Below are 24048 nucleotides of genomic sequence, written 5' to 3' on the forward strand. Positions count from 1 at the left end.
TGGTGAAATTTGAATAAAAAAAAGCAACAAGGATTTTCATTTTATTGTAGAGCCCTGCTATTTCTGCAAATTTACAAATTAATTTGCAGCTTACACTGACAAGACAATTCAGACAAACGAATGTTAGAAATGTTGGTCAATCGTGTCTTCTTTTAGTTGCTTTCGTCGATGAACCATTTGGTAAATTGCCATTAAGTTCACCTCCTTTTTTCGAGCTTAGAAGTTGGATGATGTCAATCATGTTGTCTTTCTTATAATATCGGCAGACGATGTTGAGGGCATTACCGTCGTTGTTTGGGTTGCAGTGGACTTCGATTCCGTTTTCAATCAAAAGTTTGACTACGTCAAACAGATTATCTTTATTGTAATTGCGACACAACACGGGCAAAGCGTTGTATCCGTAATCGTGACTGCAATTGATTTCGACTTTCTGTTCAATCAAAAGTCGAATGATGTCGATTAAATTGTCGTGCAAATAGTACTCGCACAAATAATGCAGGATGTTAGTGCCGTATTTGTTTTTGCAGTTAATGTCGATGCCGTTGTCGATGAAGAGTTTAACAATGTCGATCAAATCGTCTTTTGGATACTGGACAATCAGTTTGAGAAGTGCGTTTTCTCCGTACGCGTTTTTAACATTCAAGTCGATTTCCTTTGCTACAAAATAGCGAATAATGTCGACAAAATTTTCTCGATGATACGCTTCCCCATTGGCTAATAATTGCAGCAGTGGAGTCAATCCTTGTTGATTGCGGCAATCGATCACGCTGATGCCTTGGTTCACCAAATTTTCCATTTTCTTTAAATTCGGAGCTGGTTTGGTGCACAGCGCAAATAGTGTCTTTTCCATTTCCTTAAATCGAAGGTCCTGTCAAAGTAAATGATTGCGTTATATTATCAATTAAATTTTGTTATTTCTGCTTAACATCTTTACCCTGATATTGTTCAATTCTTCAACGACGTCCGATGACGTAATTCTATCCTCTGGGTGGTGGGCCAACATTTTTAAAGTTAACTCAGAAAGAGGTGAAGGTTCGACTTCTAGGGTAGAAAATACCGTATCAAACGAACAGTCATATTGTTAAAACTACGCTAACTTACTATTCAGGTTAACCGCATCGTTTTTGTCAATGTTAGCTGGAATCTTGTGCACGATTGACCCAAACGGATGAAGTCCTTCTAAAAGAAAATATCCAAAAACAAGTCCTTCGGCAAAGACATCGCTTTTGAATGTGTTGTATTCCCAAAGCAATGTTGCCTGATTTTCAGATTGGTTAATCTCTTCGTTTTCGAGCATTTGTAAAATTTCGGGTGCTAGCCAGGCTAGCCATTCATTTCCTTTGATTTCATTGATGAGGCAAGTTCCATTTTCGTCGACTTGTTTACTTAACCCGAAATTGGTCCATTTCATGACAACATTCGACGAATTTCCTGTCAAGAGTAGGACGTTTTTGGGCTTCAGGTCGCAGTGGATGAGTTTGGTTTTGTGAATATACTCCAGTCCATTGGCCAACTGGTAAAGAGCTTCTTCGGCTTGAGGCTTTGGTCCGCGGTATTTTTTGGGATCCCCATCTTTCAGAAAGATCTGATCCATCGATGCTTGGCACAACTCCAGCGCATAATATCTTTATTCAAATTAACCAATAACTTGATTCCAATCATACTATATTTTATAGATATACCTGAATTTTGAGTCGCTTTCTGCGTGAAACAGTTTGACAACATTGTCGTGACTAAGGCCAAGCCAGGATTCTTCTTGTTTCTTGCCCAGTACGTGGATTAATTGCATCCGCTTGACTGCCACTGGAAGACGAGTAGTTCCCCAGACCCCTTCGAATAAGATTCCATAACCTGACTTTTCAAAAATCTTTTCGGAATCGATTTCCAACATGCTGCCAGGTAGCACAACCTGGCAAAAAAAGGTTTCATGGAAAAAATTTATTTGTGATTTTAAAAGAATAAATTTTCCCTTTGAGTTTTTACCTGAGTTCTATATTCTGCAAGTAGTTTAACGACATCTGAAGAAGTGATCCTTCTCTCTGGTACGCTGGCCAGCATTTTCAGGATGAGATTGTGAACGTGCTCAGGTTGAATTTCTATCAAGAATTTTAAGATTTTTTGATAATCACAAGATTGCGAAAAAGAATTTAAAAAAAAGCACTTACTGCTGATATTAACAGGAATATTCTTCATTATGTTATTACTTATAGTCTTCGTTTTGCTGTGGATATTCCCGAAAATATGTTCACCGTCTAGATAGAAATAACCGAAGACGAGGCCTTCTGCATAAACATCGCTCTTGACAGTTCCCCGTTGACGTGGAGATAATGCACTCCCTTCTGAACCTTCAGTTAATTCATCTTCTTGCAAAAATAATTTCAGTACTTCAGGTGCGAACCAATTTTCGGACCCTTTTATTGTTGTGCTCATGGAATAAGTTCCTCTTTCGTTGACTTTTTTGCTTAGTCCAAAGTCTGCCCATTTCATAATGACTTGGCCATCCTTAGAATCCACCCAGATAAGGACGTTTTCTGGCTTGATGTCACGATGGGTCATTCCCATTTTGTGAATATATTCTAATCCCGTGGCCAACTGATAAAGAACATCTTCTCGTGGGGGCAGTCGTCTGCGACATTTCTGTTGATGGTCGTCTTGCAGGAATAATTTGTCCAACGAGGCTTCGCACAGTTCAAGCGCAAAATATCTAACAGAATCGATCAAATATTCTTATCTTGTGCAACTTAAACATTATCGTGATGTGTTACCTGAAATCTTTGTCGTTTTCGGCGTGATAAATTTGGATGACGTTTGGATGCTTCAAGTTTCTTAGCGCTTCCTCTTCTTTTTCGCTGCTGTCAAGATGCACCAGCTGAATTCGCTTGACGGCCACTGGTATGCGATTTGGACCCCAAAAACCATCAAAGACGATTCCAAATCCTCCTTGCCCTAAGATTTTTTTGCCGCATTCGATTTCCATTTTTTTTCTCACTATACACACTACACGCCTTTGTTTCCAGATAATTCACTTTTTGAACTGAATGAAATCAAAATTATTGGTTGAAATGAAATAGGAATGAGAAGCGCGCAGCGTAGTGGCACGCAGCGCTGTTTCCAAATGAGTCTGGGATCATCGTAACATTGTATTTGGGGGCCACTGGTTTTTGTTTTTATCAGCCCAAACCAAAGCGTATCAAGTGTTGTGGTTACTGGTTAGCCAAGGTTCAAGGATTTCATCTGAGCTGTGAAGGATTCTAAATAAAAACCCAGTAGTTTTCGAATGGAATAAAAGAGAAGAGCTTGATCAGCGATAAAATGTGGGCGTTTATACGAGGCCATGCATAAAACTTTTCCAAAAACATAGTCATAAAACTGGACACTTTTTCCTGATGTTTTGCTTGCTATATGAGATCAGAGTGTCAAGCAGTCGGGTGGAGGCAGTTTTATTTTACGGTTTCTCCAGACATAATCAGTCGTTTGAAAATGAGACCTTCACCTCTCATTCGTGTTGACATTCTGCTTATTGCCTGCTGGTGTTCAACACCCAATCATTTTTGTACAGTTTTGATTGTTCTTTAACGAGTTCACGAACGGAAAGATTGTTTATCGGTCGTGGCGGTTTCTTATCTTGAATCTTTCCTTTTCAAAAGAAAACAAAAGCTCTCGGCTAATACATTCTGAACTCTCGACTTGTGTGTAGTTTGATAATCACTGAAAATCAAACTATCCAGAAACTTTTTGTTCCGATTGAATGGATTCAGAGTATAGTAGCCTAAATAATAAAAAGCCTTTTGCCGTGAATTCAATCGATATACCCGCACAAAGTTTGTGGTGGTGATAAAAGCTTTCAAAAGAAAAGTGAGACGAATTCCCCCGAAATTCTCCTTTTTTTCTTTTTATTGGCTCCGCAGTCGTGTCGTCTGCACGCGCTGCACACGCCAGACACTCAAAAAAGTTTGACGATTGTTTCATTGTCTGTTGTTCGGAGAAGTTGCTGCTGGTTAATCGCCGTGTCTACTTTTTGACGACGAACCAGTTGGTGAACGACTGAACGGCCATTTGCTTCACCGCTGTCGAGCTCTGACTTGTACTCGAATAACTATGTCGCGTGTTATATCTCTTTTTTCTTGTATCACAAATTAAAAGGCGGGTGGGGGTGCGCTGTTTGAATTGCAATCGACTTCGATTTCCGTTTGAATCGCGAGAGACAGATTGATTATGCTAATCGAATTATATCCGGTAAGTCGTGACTGGAATCGCGACTTTGACTCTACTCCTTTTTCAATTCAGAATTAAACGATGTAGAATCTCCATCTGGACGGCTACAGGTTGCAAACGCCAATCTCCTCTACTTGATTGTTTCTTTCCGCCTTTCAAATGAGTTGAGACTTGCCGGTTTTCAGTCGAAATGTATTTTGACAGTCACCCAATTATTTCTTTAGTTGAATGCAATTTGTTTCTTGTAAATGATGCTTGAAAATATCGTCGTCGTTATCAGTTACACTGTTATCACCAAAACCAATAACAAACAATAGATATAGGCCAAGGCGTCACTTTTGACATAATCAATTAATATTTGGTCCTTATCTTTTTCTTCTGGTGTCATGGAACATCGAAATAGAGAACGCCAAGTACTGTGGGTGCGTATATTCCCCCCTCTGCCCCCTATCAATCTGGAATAGAAATGATTTTGAATTGAGATGGTAACCATCAACCGAAAATTCACATGCACCGTTCCCATTCCCAATAACTGAACAGGCGACAAATTCCGTTGCCGAGAAATTCCCTCCATCGACCCGGAAAAACGTCCAAAAACTCTCGTCTCCACGATCTCATCGAATTTTTTTTCTTTTCTTATATGTACTGTGGTCTGTCGAGGTATAGAGAATCCAACCGAGTGGAATCACACGTATCTTTGCTTTATAACATTTGCCAAGAGGTTTTTTCTTCTTTTTTTTATTTCTCCCCCAATTTTTATTTTATTATTTTCACTCACACAGTTCTCCCTTCTTTTTTTTGTTCACGGGCACGACTGTGCTCGCCAACAATGCTCATTGAGACGAACAGCCTCTTCTTCTTCTTTTTCTAGATATCTATTCTGGCTGGCTCTTCACTTGAACGACTGCTGCTGCTGCTGCTGCTGCCGGATCGATATTATAGACATCCACCAGCAGCATCAGCAGTAGTAGTAGTAGTACACAGTTGATGGAGTGAACAAACTCTATTATTTTGTTTGTGTGCCGAAAGAGAAAGACAAGGCCGGATGTGTTTTCTTACTTCTATTGAAAAGAAGATTTTAGCGGATTTTAGCCCAGACAACTTTGTTATGGGGGGAGCACTTTGATTGTCTTATTGTACAGTTAGTCTAATGCAGTTAACTGTACAGCATCATTTCATCGCAGCACGGGGGAGGAAATGATACTCGAAATTAATAGGAAAAATAAGAAAAAGCATTTTGCGCTGGATCGATTCCGGCGCTCTCTCTGTGATGTGGCGCAACAGCACGTGCGTGTAATGCAACTTTTCTGGAACACGGGGGGAGAATGAGGGGGGGGGGGGGGGAGATTCTTTTTTCTTCTTTTTTTTTTTATTATTCATCGTCGTTTTCATTTCTAGAACGTCGCGCCGGACTGGGACCATGTTTTAGCTTGGGTATATGGGTTGCGGTGACGGATTGTGGGAACCCGACCACGTGTTTATTGTGTTTGACGAAAAAGGAGGTTGCCTAAATGTAGATGTACACTACACACTACACACATAAAAAGGAATAGAAGCGAGAGACCACAGAGCAGAGGACGGTATAATCTGACAGGAGAGACAGACCATGATCTCTCCCCCCCCCCCCCCTGTGTGGATGTCGTCGTTCGATTATGTTTTTCTTTCTCTCTCTCTCGTAGATGGAACCCGCCCCCATGCAGACGAAAAGAATAGGAGAATCTAATATCCATCTCAAAGATATATAAGACCGCACAACTATACATACTATATACTAGATGATGGGGCATAGGCAAAAAGGGATCAAAATAAAAGAGCTAGAAGGAGGAGGACTCCACCCACCCCTCACTTGACGAGGATAATCTGTCGCCGGGTATGACCGATCACGCGGACGGCCACCGTATGTGCACCTCCTACTTTTTTTATTTTTTTTATTCCTGACAAAATACGGGGAGGACGTGACAAGGGAAAAGACAACAAAAATCCTTCGCTGCGACGAGTGAGTGATGCAATCAAATAACAAACAGGATTACGCAATTTCTTCACGAAACTGCTGGGCAGTTGGTCTCTGCTCCGGCCGAGAAAGAGAAGAGTTGATGCTTTAACAAACATGTACAAGACGTCTAATAGATTCAATCCATATGGACAAAAAAGATCCTTATAACACACAGTCAGACAGACTCGACCATGTCGTTTTTCTGGCGCTTTTTCACCCCCGCCGGATAGTGTGTGTGTGTGTGTTGTTGATTTTATTATCAAGTGCGTGTGTGCAGGATTTGAAGGGTCCGGGGCGACAAGTCCTGGGCGCAGATTTTTATTTCTTTCTCCTCTCCTCTTTCCATCTTACTTCACTCGTCGAGTGCCTCTCCTGGATAAATGCACCGTACACACACACCAGACACACCAGCAGTCTCAGCAGCTACTTCTTCTCCATATTTTTCCATTTTCTGGCGAAAAAACTGCGCGGGTCCCGGATGACGTTGTGAATATCTAAAAGCGTCGAGCAGGAAATCCAAGGAAAAGAAATAGAAAGCGAAGAGATGGGAAGCTCTCGAGAGAGTTTGGGTGAGGGGGAGGAGAGTTTTGTTGGAGGATCACTCACGGATCCTCGCCGTAGTATATACACTCGTGCTATGGGATTCCGGCACGTATGTGTGTGCCTCTCTTGTCGACGTGTGCATTCAAAAAAAAGGGAAGAAGAAGAAGAAGAAAAAACTCTGAGCTTTTTGGAGAGAGATGGATCGAGTGATCGCTCACTCCTACACACAGCACTCGAAAAGAAAAAAAGTCCATTAAATCCATACCGCACACGAGCGGCAGGATAAACATGGTGCGGATAGAGCAGCAGCAGCAGCTTCGTTGAATTGGCAAAAATGGAAAAAAAGAAACGGCACGTTCAGCAGCACTTGCACAGGGAAACAAAATCCATCCGAGTTTGTGATGCTGAAAGCTTTTTTTCGTTTTGGGCTAAAATTTTAAAAGATTATTTAATGGGATTTAATGGCGGGACATGTTTCATTAACAGGTTTTTAGTCCTGTTAGTGATACATTATTTACGGCAGGATCGATATAATAATCAAAGGGGGGATCCATCCTGATGTATCTTTTTGGTCTTTGATCTTTTTTCGCTTGGGAAAAAAAGAAAAAGATAAGAGCCCGGGAGTTTTGAATTTTATTTGTTTCCTTTTGTTGTTTGTTTAGGTTTCTTTTCAAGGATCGTCGAATTTTCCAGGCCAATACATTCTATTCTTTTGGGGTCGGTCTCCGTCGAGAGGATCGACTCCACAGGTGCTTTTATAGGCCTTTACTCTCTGGTCCCGGAGCATCTTGTTTAGAACTCTCTCAGATGAGAGAACGAGTCGCTATAACGTTCACGGCAGATTGGTCCACTTGAAAGAACGGCGCGTGATGGCGACTTTTAAAAAAGATATGGAAAACAACGTATAGACGACGTCGTCCTGGGTGATGTGTATATGCTTTGTCTCTCTCTCCACCCCTCAGTCATATCTCCTGGGGGCGTCGTGATCTAGAGGAACTGTTGTACAACATCAGCACAGAGCTGCTGGCGCATCATTTCCGGTCGATCGAGCTGATGGCTCAAGGGCTGCCGTTGCAACTGACATGGCACTGATATACACACACAGCATAGCACACAGTTTGGATATATTATCCCCCCAACCGTCAAGGGTCTCTCTCTATGCGACTGTGAAAGATCATTGCCGTTATTTCGCCCGTTGTGTCTTATTATACATATATAGATGGGTGGGGTTGTGTGTTGGGGATGGATGGATCTTATATAATGCTTATACGAGCGCGCTGTATATCACTGGCAAATCCCTCCCGGCTTTGATATGTGTATATCAGAGGTGTCTGGGGATATCTAGCTTGCTTGTTGTTTCTCTGCTGCTTGTGCTGTGTTGTATGATGATTATTATTCTTCCTTTTATATTATATGCAATATGCCAGGCTATATATCTAGTATGGCGGCACAGCTCTTGTGTTTTATACCTCTCGGCATCTCACGTCTATAGTCGACAACAAGTATACCAACCCCGCACGTACATAAGTTTTTGGATAAATAACGAGGCACAACGCCGAGCATAGCAGTGCCAACGCCGGAGACACAAAAGGCGGGCGAGTGTGCTGGGGGTTGTGTGGAGAACTTTCACGGTGAGTGAATGTTTGCAGTCCATAATACGAGCAGAAGGCCCTGCTCCTGCTGCTTTGCACGATATCGTTCCGAGGAAAAGTGTATAGAGTACTACTACACATGGCGCATAGAAGAGCTTTTTATGTGCAAACAAAACAACAACAGGCTGAACTGCTCCTGGGCCCGGGACTGAGAGAAAATCCTTGTTCTTTTTTTCTCTTTTTCTTTTTTCACACTTCCTTCCTTTTGAATATTTCATAAGAAGAGGAAGGAAATAAAGTAGACGAGAGCGGAGTAGAGCGGAGTAGAGCGGGAGCGGGGGCGACGTGGAAAAATAGGATCACCGATGCGCACTCTACGAGTCGATATCGGGCCGACAGCACGTCGCCTTTCCATAGAAAATAAATGTCTGCCAGTATATGTCTAGTACTCTAGTATACTGTGCGTAGTCTATATACGACGTGGAGCTTTTATTTTTCGGGATCAAAAAAAGAAGGAAAACGCTTTACGGATTTATAGATGTGGAGAGATCCGCTTAAATCCCTGGCAATGGGATTTGAGTTTACTTTTTGTGATTTATTTATTTTCTTTTCAAGCCCTCGCGCGCAGTTAGATCGAAGTTTTACTTTGAGGCCACACCTTGATTTCTTACGTAATGTGGATAAGAAATTTTCGGTTTTCCTTCCTCTGATTTTGATTGGAAATTTTTTTTAATGTTGCGCGCCAAATGTTGTTTGAATTGGCCGGATGGAATTCCGATTGAAAGTCGTTAAATCTTCCAATCGGACGGATATTGTTTTTATTTTCTCGGATGATGAAGGAGCCAATGTTTTTCTGGGATTTTGCTTTTTAGTTGTTGTAATCACGATAGACATGTGTTGTGCATACGTGCGCAGGCGCATATTTAATGAGATGCAGCAGCCATCCAAATGTAACGAAACTCGTTCGTCTTTTTTCTCGTTATTTTTCTATTTCTTTATGTTGTTTTTTTTTTTCGTCTCGTTCTTTGATTGAGTTTCCGATTGGAAACGAATCGAGATCTATACGGCTACTTCTACAACATCAGCACCAGGCGTGTGAAGGGGCGTTTGGATGATGATGGTGTCGGCGGAGGCCGGTGCGCGCGAAAAATTCGTGACGACGCCCACGAAAAAATTTCCATTTCAATAAATCGCTCGTAAAAACTAAAAATAAAAAGAGAAAAAAAAATCGGGCAGCCAAAACTCGTTGGAAATCAACTCGTGAAATGTTGTTCACGGCCCGCCTCCAGCAGCATCACACAGCTCATCGCCGAGTAGTTTTCCATCGCAATCAAAAACATCTTTTTGTTTTCATCCATCCGTAATTCCGTATATGCGTGGGCAACCAACTTTTTTGAAACGGCCCGTTTTCTTTTCCTCTTACTCGAGTGGAAAAGTTCACGCGGTAAATTTGAAAAAAAGAAACAGAAATTCATTTCATTTAGTCTATATATCTTTGATGATATTGGCGTCACGACTTTGGGTCTAACGGGGTCACTAATGAGATTTCTGTCAATTTTGTAATATTTTTCTCTCTCTCTCTGGAACAGAAATCAATGGAAAACATGTGTAACGATCGGGGGTTATAGAGACGAAATGTAAAGGGGGAAAAAAAACTGCGGGAATGTTTCCGCGTATTATTCTATACATTCTACCAGTCACGTTTGAAGGGGCTTGAACTGCACTGCATAGTTTTGATTTTTTCATCATTTTCTCCCCGTTTGGAATAACTTGGATTTTTCCAAGAAATGTCAAAGCCAAAAACAAAAAAACAAAAAAAGTTAAAAATATAATTCCTCTTATAAGAACAAGAAGAAGGAGCGTTATTATTATTCGCTTTTTGTTCCAGGAAACCGGTTGGTTGCATATTCAATTTGTGTGTGAGAGAGAGAGGGAGAGACTGTGGCGGACTGTGGGCCACTCGATGACCACATGATAACGCGTCTTAATGAGTAGAATAACAAGGCGATGGAGGATGATGACACTTGTCGATTCAAAACGCCATAAAACGATGACGAAAAAATACCAAAAAAATATATATCCAACTAGCTCCAACTGACAAAAAAAAAACCCAAACCATTTGAATATGTATATAAGAAGCGGTTTATTCGGTTTTTCCGTCTTTTACATTTTTATTCCATCGAGTTTGTCCGGGTCTTTGCGTTGGGAATTTAAAAAAAAAAGAAAAAGAAGTTGAAGAAGTTTAACGGCGCAGATAAAAAGAGATTGATAAGATATGCGGTTGTGTGTGTAGTTGTTCCATGAACGAACGGACGAACCAGTCCGGCACTGATCCGACCAGACAGGGCACAAAAAGGGGGGAGAGAGAAATTGTTGTTGGTCCCTTTCCGACATTTTGGAATGCGAAACACGAGAACGTTTTAAACGTCGTCAGAAAAAAAAACAACAAACAACAAGAAAAAACGAAATTGACAGTTAACAATGTTTCAAACGCCGGAATTTTATATTTTTTATTTTGTCGAGCATAAGGGAAAAAAAATAAAATAATTGTGCCGGGCCGACAGATGGCGTGGGTGAGGGCCGTCCGGAATTCTTTGAAAAAAAAAAAAGTTTTCGACACTCACGAAATTTTATTCAAAAAATTCCTCCCTGAATATATTTTTTTTGGTACCGTTGAATCGGTCCTTGATTGGCTCCTCTTGTGTTTGGGTTTCAAAACAAAATTGAACGCACTTAAAAAAAGAAAAAAGGGAAATTGAGAAACGGAGGGGAAAAAAAACAAGTTGAGAAGAAAAAAACTTTTATCGATGGCTTGTTAATATACTTCCGTGTCTTGTTCAATTGCCATTCAACCAGCAAGAGAATTGGCCATTGAAAGTTTGGCCAGACACGCGGGCGCTCAAGAGTAGAGAAAAAAAAAACACACGCGGGACACAAAATCCAACTGTAAAGTTTAGGGAAAATGATGATGATGAAGGTAAAAGAAATATAGAAGAACAGAAAAAAAAACACGACAAAGTTTTTGAAAAAATAAAAAAAGTTGAAGGGAATTTGATGCGATCGGCGTGACTGATGAGCGGCGGCGAGCGGCAGAAAACGTCGGTTATTTTCTTCTTCTTCTTCTTTCCTTCCATCTTCTCACGAAGAATAAGAAGAAAAAAAGTGTTTGCGGGTGGGCGAGAGTATAGTAATACAGCGCGCGCGCGCGCCAGACATGGCCGAGAGCGGCTCGGCGTTTTTCATCATTTTTTTTTTCTTCCCCCCGTGTGTATAGATGAACCCCCCCCGCGTGAAATGGTGGAAGGGAAAGAGAAGAAAAAAACGAAATTTTTGTAAACCGAAAAAACAAAAAAAAATAGGAGTGTGTGAGATGTGGGAGGGTTGATGCGCATCCAAGTTAATTATACCATCAGCAGCAGCCCCATCCTCCTCCTCCTTTGGGCCCGAACAACAACAACAACATGCCAAAGCAAAAAAAATGCGGTAACACAAAAAAAAGAACAGATAAAATTACAACAACAATTTTTCATCATTTTCTTTTTTTCTGGCGCGCTTTAAAAAAATTTCAAATTTCCGAAAATTTCTCAACCAACATTTTTCGAGTTGATAGACAAAACTTGTTTGAAAATTTGAGCCTTTCGGCATCGCCGACCGCAATGACCACCCCGAACCTTCACACACACACACACACACACACACACTCAACCGATATATATTTTTAAAAAATTATTATTATTGTTATTATGATGATTAAGAGAAAAAGAAATATCAAGGTTTTGTGCTGTGTGCTCCGGCCGGTCTCTTTTTGGGATAATACTTTGATCGTCAGATATAATTTAGTGTTTGTGATTCTCTGCTAGCCTCCCCCCACCACCTCCTTGTGCTATTCATCTGGTGTTATGGTGGTGGCGGCGGCTGGGAAAGAGAAAAAGAAGAAGGAAAAGACAATGATGGATCTATCAGAGTCGAAATCATGGCCCGTTTGACCTCCTTTTGTGTATAATACGCCGTGCGTACCACCAATTCAGAGTGTAATTTACACACCTTTTTCTTATTTCTTTTTTCCTTTTTCTTCTTCTTTTAAAATAAATCTGAAATTTCCCTCAGCTCATTTTTCTTTTCCTCTCCGTGTGTGTGTGTGTGATCATCGCTGGGTTCTATAACTAAATTAAGAGCTGTGTGTGTGTGTGCTCTCCTTTTTGTTGAATTAGTTAAACAGGTCGTCGGCCCCTTTAAATAAGAAATCAAAAACACATTCCACACACACACAAACCGACTGTGTGAAATTCTTTGATTTCAAACTGTTTTTTTTCGAAATTGACGGGCACGCAACACTTTCCACTGATTTATGGACGCGCCACGGTGACAAAGTTGTCGCCACCAAATCGTTTTGTTGTTGTTGGTGTTGTTGTCTCGATTGATTTCCCCCCGAACCAGTTTTCCATTTAATTGCTTCGGATATTTTGATATAGAAACGAGTTTTTCCTTTTTTTGATTTCAATCTTGTCATCGAATGAGTCTTTGACGCTCGGGGCCAACTCTTATAGGTCTATGTGTGTTTAGGGGTTTTCTCTTTTTTGGATTTTATTTTCTCTTTCCTCGTTTTGTTGTTTATTATTTGATATTCCAGCCGAACGGGCGACTAAATTGCTTTTTTTTTTTTACTTTTTCTCTCCCCCTTTTTTTCGGGTGGTGTTTATCTTCTTTGTACGCCTGCCGGCGGCGTCGCGACGTCACTTGCAGAAGCGACGCCCCTCGATATCCAATAATAATACCTTCCCCCCTTTTTTTTTGTGGGGTGTGCACCCCTTACACACACACCCATCCACTATATATAAAGGGCACACATATAAATGAGACTTTAATCCGGAAAAGAAGAGCTTCTTCTTCTTCTTTCTGATAGAAAAAAGAAGAGTGAAAATGTTTATAAATAACAACCGAACCCCCCAACGAAACTCAAACTCGATCCTGCTCCTATTATTACGCCAGCGCCTACCCGACTGCATCATCGTATACACATACAGCTGAGGGGGATGGATAGTGAACTCAAAAGTAAAGAGAAAAGTTTTACTTGTTCAAATTGAACCCCCTAAAACTCATCTGTTCATGCAATAAAGCTGAAAAGCAAACAAAAACATCCAAACTCATCAAAGTGAATAGATTATTAGGGCGACGCTTGAATGCGTAACGAAAGCGTCTGGGCCCAATTGGAATATCTAATCAACACTGAGCGCCAACCAGGTGTCGTTTCTTTTCAAACCAAACAATCAAACTTCGTCTGGCCACAGGAAACGACTGGACACAAATTTGTTTCCCAATTTTGACGTCAATTGAGAAGAAGAAGAAGAGAGATAAGAATAACCGCGCCCGTGGGCGTGGTGGCGGCACTTGTAGACCCCCCGCTGGACCTTATAAATTGACGTATGTACTAGTAGACCAGTACAGCACACACACACATTACACCTATTTATTTCATTCTTTATTCTCTCTCTGCGCTTGCATGTGGGTATTTAAATTGAGGGGTGGAATAGAAAGAATAAAAAAGAGAGGCGTGATGATATGCATCGGGATCAGGTGCCGGATAGAGGAGGAGGCGTTGCATGGATGGGGATCAAGAGAGAGCCCGCCAGTGCCGCCATTATACACTATCCGTCCGTCCGGCGGTTCTTTCTTTCTTTCTTTCTTTCTCTCTTCTGTCGGGTGTTGATGCTGGTGTGTGTTGAGGATCCGCCCACTTTGAGTCGCTCACCTTTTTTCTTTCTCTTTTTTTACGGGTAAAAATTCGATTGTAAGGCCCTCCTCTTTTACTTTTTTTCTTTTTTACCTTTCGTATTATTTTTCCCGTTTTATTCTTTTTTCTATCCCCCCCCCACTTCTCTGCTTTAGCTATTGTGTGGGTTGGGTTTCCTGTTGGGACCCCGTGGCATACACAAGATGCATCCATTTGGGACCATCTCTTTTCCTTTTTCCATTTGGTTAGATTACACCGGAGCCGCCGAGCGCGGCGCTTTTATGCACATGACTAATTAGTAATCAACTCTGACCGCCGACACTACCACCTCCTCTTTTTATTTTCGTATCCAAATTTCTTCTTCCAGGTCGGGATTTGTTGTACAGAAAAAAAGGTGAGAAACGGATCGGTTTTTTCTTGTATCCACCACATCAGTTCCTCCCACGGATTGGACACTCCCATCACTTGTGCTATAGTGGTGGGAAATAATAAGAAATAAAGGCCGGACGTTCCAAAAAAAAAGAGGATCGATCCGGCGTGTAAGAGAGTTCTTTATATTTTATTCTAGGCGTAGGTGGGAATGATAAGAATAAGACGAACTGGCCTGGCATTGCCTGGCATTTATTTAGAGACGTTGATTAGTTGATTAGGAAAGAGCCAGAGAGTTGCGTAACACCATTTCCTCATCTTCAATTATGAAAAGAAGAAGAAAAGGGGAGCGTCGGCGTCGATGGATGACAGGCGGTGGGCGGAGAGGCCAGAAATGCTAATTGATTTTTTTTTTGTTTCATTCATTTCCTTTCGTCTTTTTATTTTACGAAAAAGATGATTGGGTTTTATCTTTTTTGGGGTAATTTCGTTAGGCCCGGACTAATCGTCCATAACGTCTCATTATATAGACGGAAAAGTGTTTCGTTTGATGTAATGAATTTGAACCCGAAAGAAAACGAAACTCTAAAATATGCAAATGATTCTTTTAATAATTATCCAGTCGGCGTCACTTTCTATGTTTTTTTGTTCAGAAATAAAATTCTGGACGAAGGGATGTATAGTGTATATCGACCCCTGGGCCCTGAGGGCATCTCTGTTATATAGTGTTGTATAAGTCAATCTACCGTGATTCAATATTTGTGTCGTCGTGATGATGGCAGGGGGGGGTGCGTCCCTTTTTTATTTTTTCGTTTAAAAAAAGGAAACGAGGGACAGAGATGAGCACAAAGGGGGTGGGGAAATGCGATTTTGTGTCGTAACGTCGGCAATTGAATCAGCCAGGAGCAGCAGGAGCCATGAAGTATATAGTGTAGGGTCTCTCTTTTTCCAGCGTGTTTGAGACGCGAACATTTTCCGCCGGATTTCTATTCTAAAGAGACACTTTAACATCTCTGCGATCTCTCAGCCCCGGATTCACTTTGATTCCACGCGCCATCCAATGCAATTCCAATCATTTTCCATCTTTTTCTTCTTTTTTCTGTTGTAACGTTCGCTGTTGATGGAAGGGGGCCGCTGACAGACGATGTCATCTTGTTTCAACATTTTTCCTTCTACCTCCGGAGCAGAGCGGAGTAGAGCGGAGTAGAGAAATTTCATTTTCTTCAGCGAATAGGAAAGGAATTGTTCATTCACTTAAATTGGTCCGTTTTGACGTGGGTCCGGCGACTGGAAGAAGAAGAACTAAAGGTGGAAAAAGTAAAACAGATTTTTTTCTTTTTCTGAACAAACAGAATAGAAGATGAAGAAATGAAGCTATAGCTATAATATTTATATTCATTCTTCTTTTAGGGTATCAATAGTGGAATGGAAGTTTTCGGTGCGGGTATACGTACGTCTTGTTCTCTTTTAGTTCCGTGCCGCCCGGCGTATGTCCTGTACACTCGGCGGATGATTTATAATAGGAAATTTGTGGAACAATAAGGTTCTTCTTCTTCTTTGGTTTGGTTGGGCGCTGATGGGATTCGACGGAGCGTGAAACCGACTCGGAACCGACAGAAAAGATATTTTTTTATTTGAGGGGGTTTAAATAAAAAGAAAAACCGGTACCGGTACGCCGACATACACAACAAAATAAAAAAAGGGAAAATATTTGAAACGCTTGCGATTTATTACAAACACAGCCGTTGTTGTTGTGTGTACTTTCATCAATTTATTTTGTGAGGGCCCTCAAATTTGAAAAAAAATGAGGGGGGATATGGAATTGTATTTTTTGGGGGCCAATGAGGGGGGCCAATCCCGACGGAGTACTCTTCCAATCCAAAGCGAAATGGACAGTGATTTACGACAGCCCTGAAATTCTTTCATTCTCTTCTCTCTCTTGCCATATAGATTTATATTTATACACGACTATATAAAATGGTAATAACTGCTTGGATTGTGGGGATGTAGATGTTTTGGATCTCTGTGGATCGAACTGGCCCCTTTTATCTTTCTTTCTTTTTTTTACCTTTGGGGGCCCGTTGGCCATCTGACAGCTCGCAGCAGCCAAGCCAAATAGCTTTGAAGAGAGCCCCCAAAAAATGAGATGCCCACAGCTGCCCAGCCGAAAAGAAAAAAAAAGGGCTGGTTGGTTGCTCCTTAATAAAATCTTCCTAGTATATTATATATAATAGATCTCTAGTAGTCTAGTCCCTCCATGTTGTAGTACTACTGGCAACAACTTGTACGTATATATAAGCCTATAAGCTACTCCTCTCTCACTCGGAGCCCGTTGTAACATATAACAGTCTCACCTCTTTTTTTTCTTTCTCTGTAAACTAGAAGGAAAAGAAAAGTTTTTCTTTACGATTGGGGCATAACTCACGTGTCGAGGAAGGAGCAAAGATGATGCTCGTATTGAGGAAAGTAGGAAACCAACTTTTATTTTTGAAGGGGGGGAATCGTTTAGTTTATATTTTATAAACCAAAGAGAAGAGAAAAATCATACGGTTCTCTCTCGTTGGCAATCAAACGATTCCGGTGGAGGGTTTTTCAAAGTTGCCAAAAGGAAATGATTAAATTATTCTTTTCGCTCACCTGCTGCTGCTGCTGACGTCAACGGGATCAATCAACTTTTGTATTTATCGGTGGAAAAGATCAATTTCTGGGAAAAGTACTAAATAGCAACTCGCAATTGACTTAGATTAAATTTTTTTATGTGTTCTATTCCAATCTATTTAATCTTTATTTCTATTTCATTGTAAACAGCAAAAGTTGGTGGTTAAAACTTGGATACGAACTCACTTGATGTTTTAAGCTACTTAAACCGACTTAAGCTCAGCTTACTTTGGTCTGCCTTTTGGTATTTTTGTCTATTTTCAAAAATTAGGATTCATTTAGAATCAAGTACAGTTAAAAGCCAAGTACAAAATTTGGTGGCCCACTTTTTGTTTTTTTACCAGTACATTTCCATTTGGTTCTTCTTCTTTCGGGGTCCGTGAACTCCTTTTCGAGCCTTCCGGCGGAATTGTCTATGTCTAGTCAGAGCAAAAAAATAAAAAGGAATTTGTGCTTTACTGTGCAAACCCACACACACACAGGAAAATGTTGTTGTTGTTGTTGTAATCTCGGACATTGAACGAAGAAGAAGAAGAAGATTATTCAAAACGGGCGACGATGACAAATCTCTTCGACTTGTTATTATTCCGATTATTATTGCGATGAGAAAAATTCAATGGCCCCACCATCACAGAGTAGAGAGCTGTGCGGATGTAATTTTTTTCTCGGTTTGTTGTTGGCCGGCGGATTTGTTACTATGTAGGAGAGAGATGGAGGAGAGTCTTGTCAGGTCGACGGGGGGTCACGTGTTGTACATTGCCGCATCTGCGTGAAAAGAATCAAAAAGACACTCGGTCGTTTCTCTCCTCAAGGTGTGAATCGATCACAATCGTCGTCCATTTTCCACCGCCCGTCTAACCGTTTCCACACACACCACACACAGCACCGGCACTGGGTAGAACTTTATTTTTTGACATGTACAACAACAACAACGACGACGACCAGGAGACACTTTTGACCTCGTTCCAACCGAAAAATAAAAAGGATCTCGTGGATAAAAAAGTAACGGGGAATAGTTTGAGGGGCCATTGGGCGCGGAGATTTATCGTCCAAGGATGTGAAGCAGCAGCAGCCCACAAGAAGTGGAGGAAACCCTTTGGTGTAACAACAACAACAACCACCGGGGAAAAAAAAATAAAAAAAAGGTGTAATGCCCTGGACGACAAGGTAAAAAAGAAAGAAAGAAAGAAAGGTGAACTTTTTATTTGGTTTTTCGGTTAGGATTGATGATGCGAAAAAGGAAAAGGAAAAAAGAAATTGGTCTGTTATCTCGTTTCGTGTTTTTCACGCGAAAATCATTCGTCTTTTTCACTCCCGCCAGCTCTCCTTCCCCCCCCCCCCCCCCAAAAAAAAAACTCTTTTGGTCGTTCACCTTTCAACTCTTTATTCTTCGTGCAAAAGTGGTCAAGTCCAATCGAATCCGGTTGCCGATCGGTTGCGTTCCAAGCTCTTTTATTTTATTTTATTTTTCGCTTTGGGTTATTGTCGGGAAAGTTTCGTGATTTTCACCGTTTTTCTTTTTCTGAAATCGCGTGTTACTTCGTGTGCGGTTTTTTTTTACTTTTTTTTTCGTTCTTGGTCGCCGTGATCGACTGCAATTTTCTGTTTCTACTTTACCCTCCCATATTCCAATTTTCTCGAAAAGAATTTTTGGGGGTTTGTGTGTGTGTTGGAATGTCGTCGACACGCGAGGTCGGCGCCGTCGGGACGACACACAGAAATTGACGGCGGTGAAAACATTTTTAAAAATTTTGATATTTTAAAAAAGATGACCAGCAAAAGAAATTTCAAAAAATAAATGTGTCGGGAATTTTTCACGGCCGTTTGCGTGTCGGAACAGATCACAGAAAAAAATGAGCACGGCCGTGAAGAAAGGCCTAATGAGTTTGTGACTGCGTGATTGTACCGTAGGTTTACGTCTCCCGTACTTCTTCTTCTTCTTCTTTTTTAAAACTGATGAAAATAACACCTGCTGTTTCTCGTATTTCTTTGACCGCGTGAGAGACATATTTTCCCGCGATGGGTCAAATGCGGATATGTTCCTTAAAAAGAAGAGTCCAAATGACGATATTGATTAATAGGAATTTTGTTAAGGACAAAAAAAAAGATAAGAAAAGAAAAAATAAAGCCGATCCCGGAATGTTCTCAAAAGGATAGAAAAGAATATTCCAGCAGACGTTGGAAATTATTTTCTTTAATTTTATTTTATTTTTCTTCCTCCCCTTTCAGATAAGAAAAAAAGTTCCAGCTGAGCTGGAAAAGTCGTTTGTCACGACCAGCCACTGCCATGCAAAGCGGGACGTGGCCGTATATATATATATAAACTGACTGTCTATATAATATACTCTTTTTTTTTTTAAAGTTAGTAGATAAATAATCAAGGAAGAAAAGGAAGGGATTTCAGAAAAGTTGTAAAAAGAAAAATTTATTTTATTTTATTTTTCCCATCCTTCTTTTCTTCTTTCATAATGAACTCTCTTATCTCTCGTATAAATCTTTCCAATTCCTTTTTTTCTTTCGAGTATTTGAACTCGCTGATTTATCTGAACGCTCTTTTATATTTTACAAGAAAAAAGCCAGGGCTTGTCTTCTTGCTGTGGGACCCACCTATTCCGACTTATATTTGACTGGGCATCACGAAAGATCGTTTAAATGTAAACGACGGACCAAACGGGAGACACGATGAGCGGTCGTTGTATATTACACAATCATCCCCATTCACAATGTCCTCCAGCCCCAGTCACACACACATGGGTGGAAAAGATATTGAACAAAACTGTCGATCCATCTCTGCCATTGGCGTCGTTTGATTTTAATTTTGTTAATCAAATGAGAATTTTATTTTTTGTTGTATTTTTGGCGGTGCTCAATCACGACCCCTCGTTCATTTAAACGTATACACATCCGGGCAGCCAAGTTGTTTTTTTTTGGGGGGTCTCGCGTCTCGTTAAGGGCAACAATGACGCGACTATCCAGCGCGACAAAAGGCCAAAGACGTCGATCGTGTCGCATTCCATTTGGGTCTCCTCAGTTCTCAGACAATTCACGCAGGACAATGACAAAGTCACGGGAGCGTCGTGCAACACAACACAAAAAATCTGAAAGAGAAAAAATAAAACCTCCGGCTTGTTTCTCCTCCGGCTCGCGAAATTGATTTGAGTTGACGTTGTGACAATTGTCGTGGATAAGAAAACAAAATAAAATTCCGGTTTTTTGTCGATTTGTTTTTGGATTTTCTTTTTTAGTTTCTTTTGTGATGGATTGGGAATCGAAAGAATGGGGCCGTCTGGAAATATATACTAAGACTTTGTTGACCTTTTATTGTCGGCTGCTTTAAGAGCCTGTAGACCGAAAATGTTGTTACCGGTTAGTCGGTGTGTGTCTGTGTGAGCGGTTAGTTTTTTCGTCTGATTTTCTAGAAACGATAAGTCGGTAAGAAATGAAAGAAACCTGTTGCACATGGAGACAGACAGACAGACAACTCGCTGGGTCTTGTATCTTTTCATTTGGGAGAGGAAAGAAGAAGAGCAGCAACGGGAGAGAAACAACGGCGAGCAAATTGAAATGGAATCCCCTCGCCATCGATCGCAATTGCCAATCAAATAAAAGTTGGGACCCCCTTCTCCACTCTCGGACTATATTTGTGTGCGTCCGGAACGAATCGATCCTTTTTCATTTATATCCAATTCGCCCGGATCTGGTTCCACTTCTTGCAGATGGATGTATATGTCTCTATATGATGTATCGAATAATGTAGTACTACCTTGTCGTCCTTTTTTCTATTTTCTTTGACTTTTGTTGGATGGAAATTGGTTCCGCTAGACACAGGGAATATAGCGGCCGCCTTTTCAATGAATGCCACGCCCTTGAAAGGGCGTGTGCCGTAGTCATCCATTGGTCTCGCCATTATTATTTTTTCTTTATTCCCCTTTTCTATTTGCCGAATTGTTATTTTCTCCTTTTATTTCTATTTTTTGGGAATTGTGGTGTGACGTCATTCACCGAAAGTAGTTTGAGTTCTTATAATTTCGATTTAAACTATAGCTTATAATCTATTAAGGGGATTAGATCGATTTCGAGTTTGTGCGGAATGTGGCCCACCAAACAAGTGGGTTTCTGGCGGATGGATTTCATCAAATGATTCCGGTTGAAACGTCCCAATATTGTCACTAATAGGTCGATGGAGGGGGGAGGTACAGGGGCGAGCCTATAGCCAAAAGAACATGAGATAAGGAGGTGAAATAATTCAAGTTGAAGAAATAACCATCTTGATGTTTGGTCTCATCCCTTTTTTTGTGGGAGGGGGGGGGGGGGTTCGTTGCTCGGATGGTTATCGCTCGATGAGAGAGAAAAAAAAAGATTCCGGCGATGTGGTGGTGGCGGCCATCCGTCTATCTAGCTCCAAGGGAGGAGAAGGAGGAGATTTGGTTTTTTTGTGTTTGTGTGTCTTGTGTGTCCGCCGATTTCACGCTTGACATTGTTTTCCCATCCTCCCTGTTGGGAGGAGGACAAAATGTGAGCAATGGCTCACCATATCCCTCCCACCGAGAATTCCTAGAAGTCACCCAGAAACAAACAAACTAAATTTTTATCGAAAATATAAGAAAAAATGCCGGCCAACCCGGAAGAATCCGGACCGGGAGAGGTTATATACGTGTCAATAAAAAAGATGTGTGTACGTGTGTCATGTGTACACAATTTCCGGTTGTCTTTTGTGACATTTTCATATGATGTGTATCAAAGAAATGATATGCCACGCGAACTAGACACAGCAGGAGAGTTCTATATAAGCCCAGCTCACTTGTATTAATCCCTCCGGCTGGATGCCCACTTCCTCCTCCTCATATTGCTCTTAATTACACCTCAATGTTCTTCTTCTTCTTTTCAACTTTTGACTCTATCCCTCCCCTATGTCTAACCAGTTCCGATTGCCGGTCATTTTTCATCCCCCCGTTTTAAAACTTTTTTGGGTGGACCGGTGGAGAGTTGGGGGCTGCAGGGGGGATCGTTTCATTGTTGAGGGGAAGGGAATCAATAAGAGGAAGCCAGTCCCGACCGCAACTCTCCCCCCCCCCCCTCTCCTATTCATTTCCTTTTGAAAATGAGAAAAAAAGTTAAAAGAACTTAAGAAGAAAAAAGTTTTTATTGGGTTTCGGTCCTCACACGACGGACGGACGCCATGGGCGACGACACGCAACTTTCGTCCGACTTGGCTTTGTTGTTGGACACGGCCGACGGTTGATTCTTTTCGACGCAATTGGACTCGATAACCCCGGTGGGTGCTGGCGTAGATGGAAATCAAGTCGGCTGTGTATATTTGTGCGTCAATAGGCCCCCCGGAGCCAGCACAGGAATAGGTCAGGATCTGGTTGTACATTGTTTCTTCCTTATTCCAACCCAGTTTTATTTGTTTATTTTTTGGCCAGCATCATCAGGATCTATCATACATTTATTTATCGACTTTTTGAGGCCTCTCTCTAATGATAATAAGCGGAGGAATGCCGGACTATTGGTAAAAACTCCGTTTTTCTTGTAAAAGGGCCCGTCTTGTATATCTTCTTTTCGGCTATGCACGGACAGTAGAGAAGTATAGTCGAGCATTGATTATCATTTATTATATATTCTCCTCCCTGGCCGGCAGCGGGAGCGTGTATTATCTCCGCCGGGCGCCCAGGAGAGATATGCAGAGCTGCTGCCCAGTGGCTTCTTCTTCTTCTTCTTATGGGCAGAAGAAGAAGAAGAAGAAAAAGTCTAAAAGGTCGAGGCTGGACCCGGCGTTGATGAGATGTTATAGCCCTCGTATATACACTTATTATTATTATTACGACTGCTGGGGCCAGCCAGCCAGCCAGCCAGGGCCAGCATTATTATCATCATCTTCTTCCTTTTGGCTTCTTCTTCTTCTTCTTCCTTCCATAATCATCGTGTCTATTAAATGCGGCGCGACGTGAGTGGTCACGTGTGGCCAAACGCTGGGCCAGCAGCATATGCTGCTGCTGCTAGTTCTTCTTCTTGTTCTTGTGCGTTCACTTTTGGGAGGAGGATGAGGATGAGGAGGAGGATATATATGATTATACGGTGCGCACCGTGTGGGGCCGGCCCCCGTCGGACTCGATTGAGAGGAATAAAAAAAAATATTTTTTTTCTTATTTCTTGAACAAAAATCAGGTCGGGCTTAAAGGGAAAAAAAAAGGACCACACACACGCATCAAAAACTCTTTTGCACACGCAAGAATTATTTTTTATTTTTATTTTTTGTTTGAATCCGGCGGGGAAATTGGCTGCTGCTGCTGCTGCTGCTGCTGGCTGATGTCGGCTCTCCGTATGAATGATATCTCTCTCTTCTTTATCCAACTAGTAAACTATAAAGTCTGGTGTGTGTGTGTATAATAATGACGTCATGTGTCGGGAGAAAAGAAAGAAAAAAAGATTTTGGGTTTTTACTTTTTTTTGTTGGTGTCCGTGACGGACAAATCCATCGGGGGGACGAATTTGTCTTGGGATATCAAAAGAAGAATGGAACTATTCGTATGCTGTGTGTGTATTATATGCGAGTGGATCGAAACATTTCCAATGGATTTCGACACGGCTGAGGGCCGGCCGGGATATAGTCAAACAAGTCCGTCTCCTATTATATCCAATCTAAACGGTCGGTCGATTGCCCTTTGTCGACCGTCATCATCAGCGTGTTCCATTGTTATATCGGCGTGAAACAAACCCAAAAAGCAAAAGTTATATAAGCGTTTATCTCGTATAGTTTTATGTATGTCTTGTACGCACATTATCCTGATGGTTGCGGATATCGTCAGAATTTTCGTCGTGAATTTTTCCTGGAAATTTGTTTCCAGGACAAAGTAACACAAGAAAAGCAGGTCGACAGGATGTTTGAGAGAGTCTGAATAGACGGCCTAACGATGTTATATGTACCGTCTAGCTCTCTCTCTACT

At 41.3% G+C, this 24048-nt stretch overlaps 1 protein-coding gene across 1 annotated transcript; it reads right to left on the reverse strand.

The window, feature by feature from the left end:
• Positions 1-28: 28 nt before the first annotated feature.
• On the reverse strand, positions 29-3116 carry LOC124314598. Its single transcript, XM_046779807.1, has 7 exons — positions 2766-3116; positions 2166-2704; positions 1984-2096; positions 1683-1909; positions 1102-1625; positions 935-1041; positions 29-868 (listed from the first exon to the last, which is right to left on the reverse strand). Exons 1-7 carry the CDS (start codon positions 2975-2977, stop codon positions 137-139), a joined length of 2454 nt encoding a protein of 817 aa, XP_046635763.1. The 5' UTR covers positions 2978-3116; the 3' UTR covers positions 29-136.
• Between the last annotated feature and the right edge of the window lie 20932 nt (positions 3117-24048).

Source organism: Daphnia pulicaria, chromosome 1 (genome assembly GCF_021234035.1).
Source record: "Daphnia pulicaria isolate SC F1-1A chromosome 1, SC_F0-13Bv2, whole genome shotgun sequence".
Classification (NCBI taxonomy): domain Eukaryota; kingdom Metazoa; phylum Arthropoda; class Branchiopoda; order Diplostraca; family Daphniidae; genus Daphnia; species Daphnia pulicaria.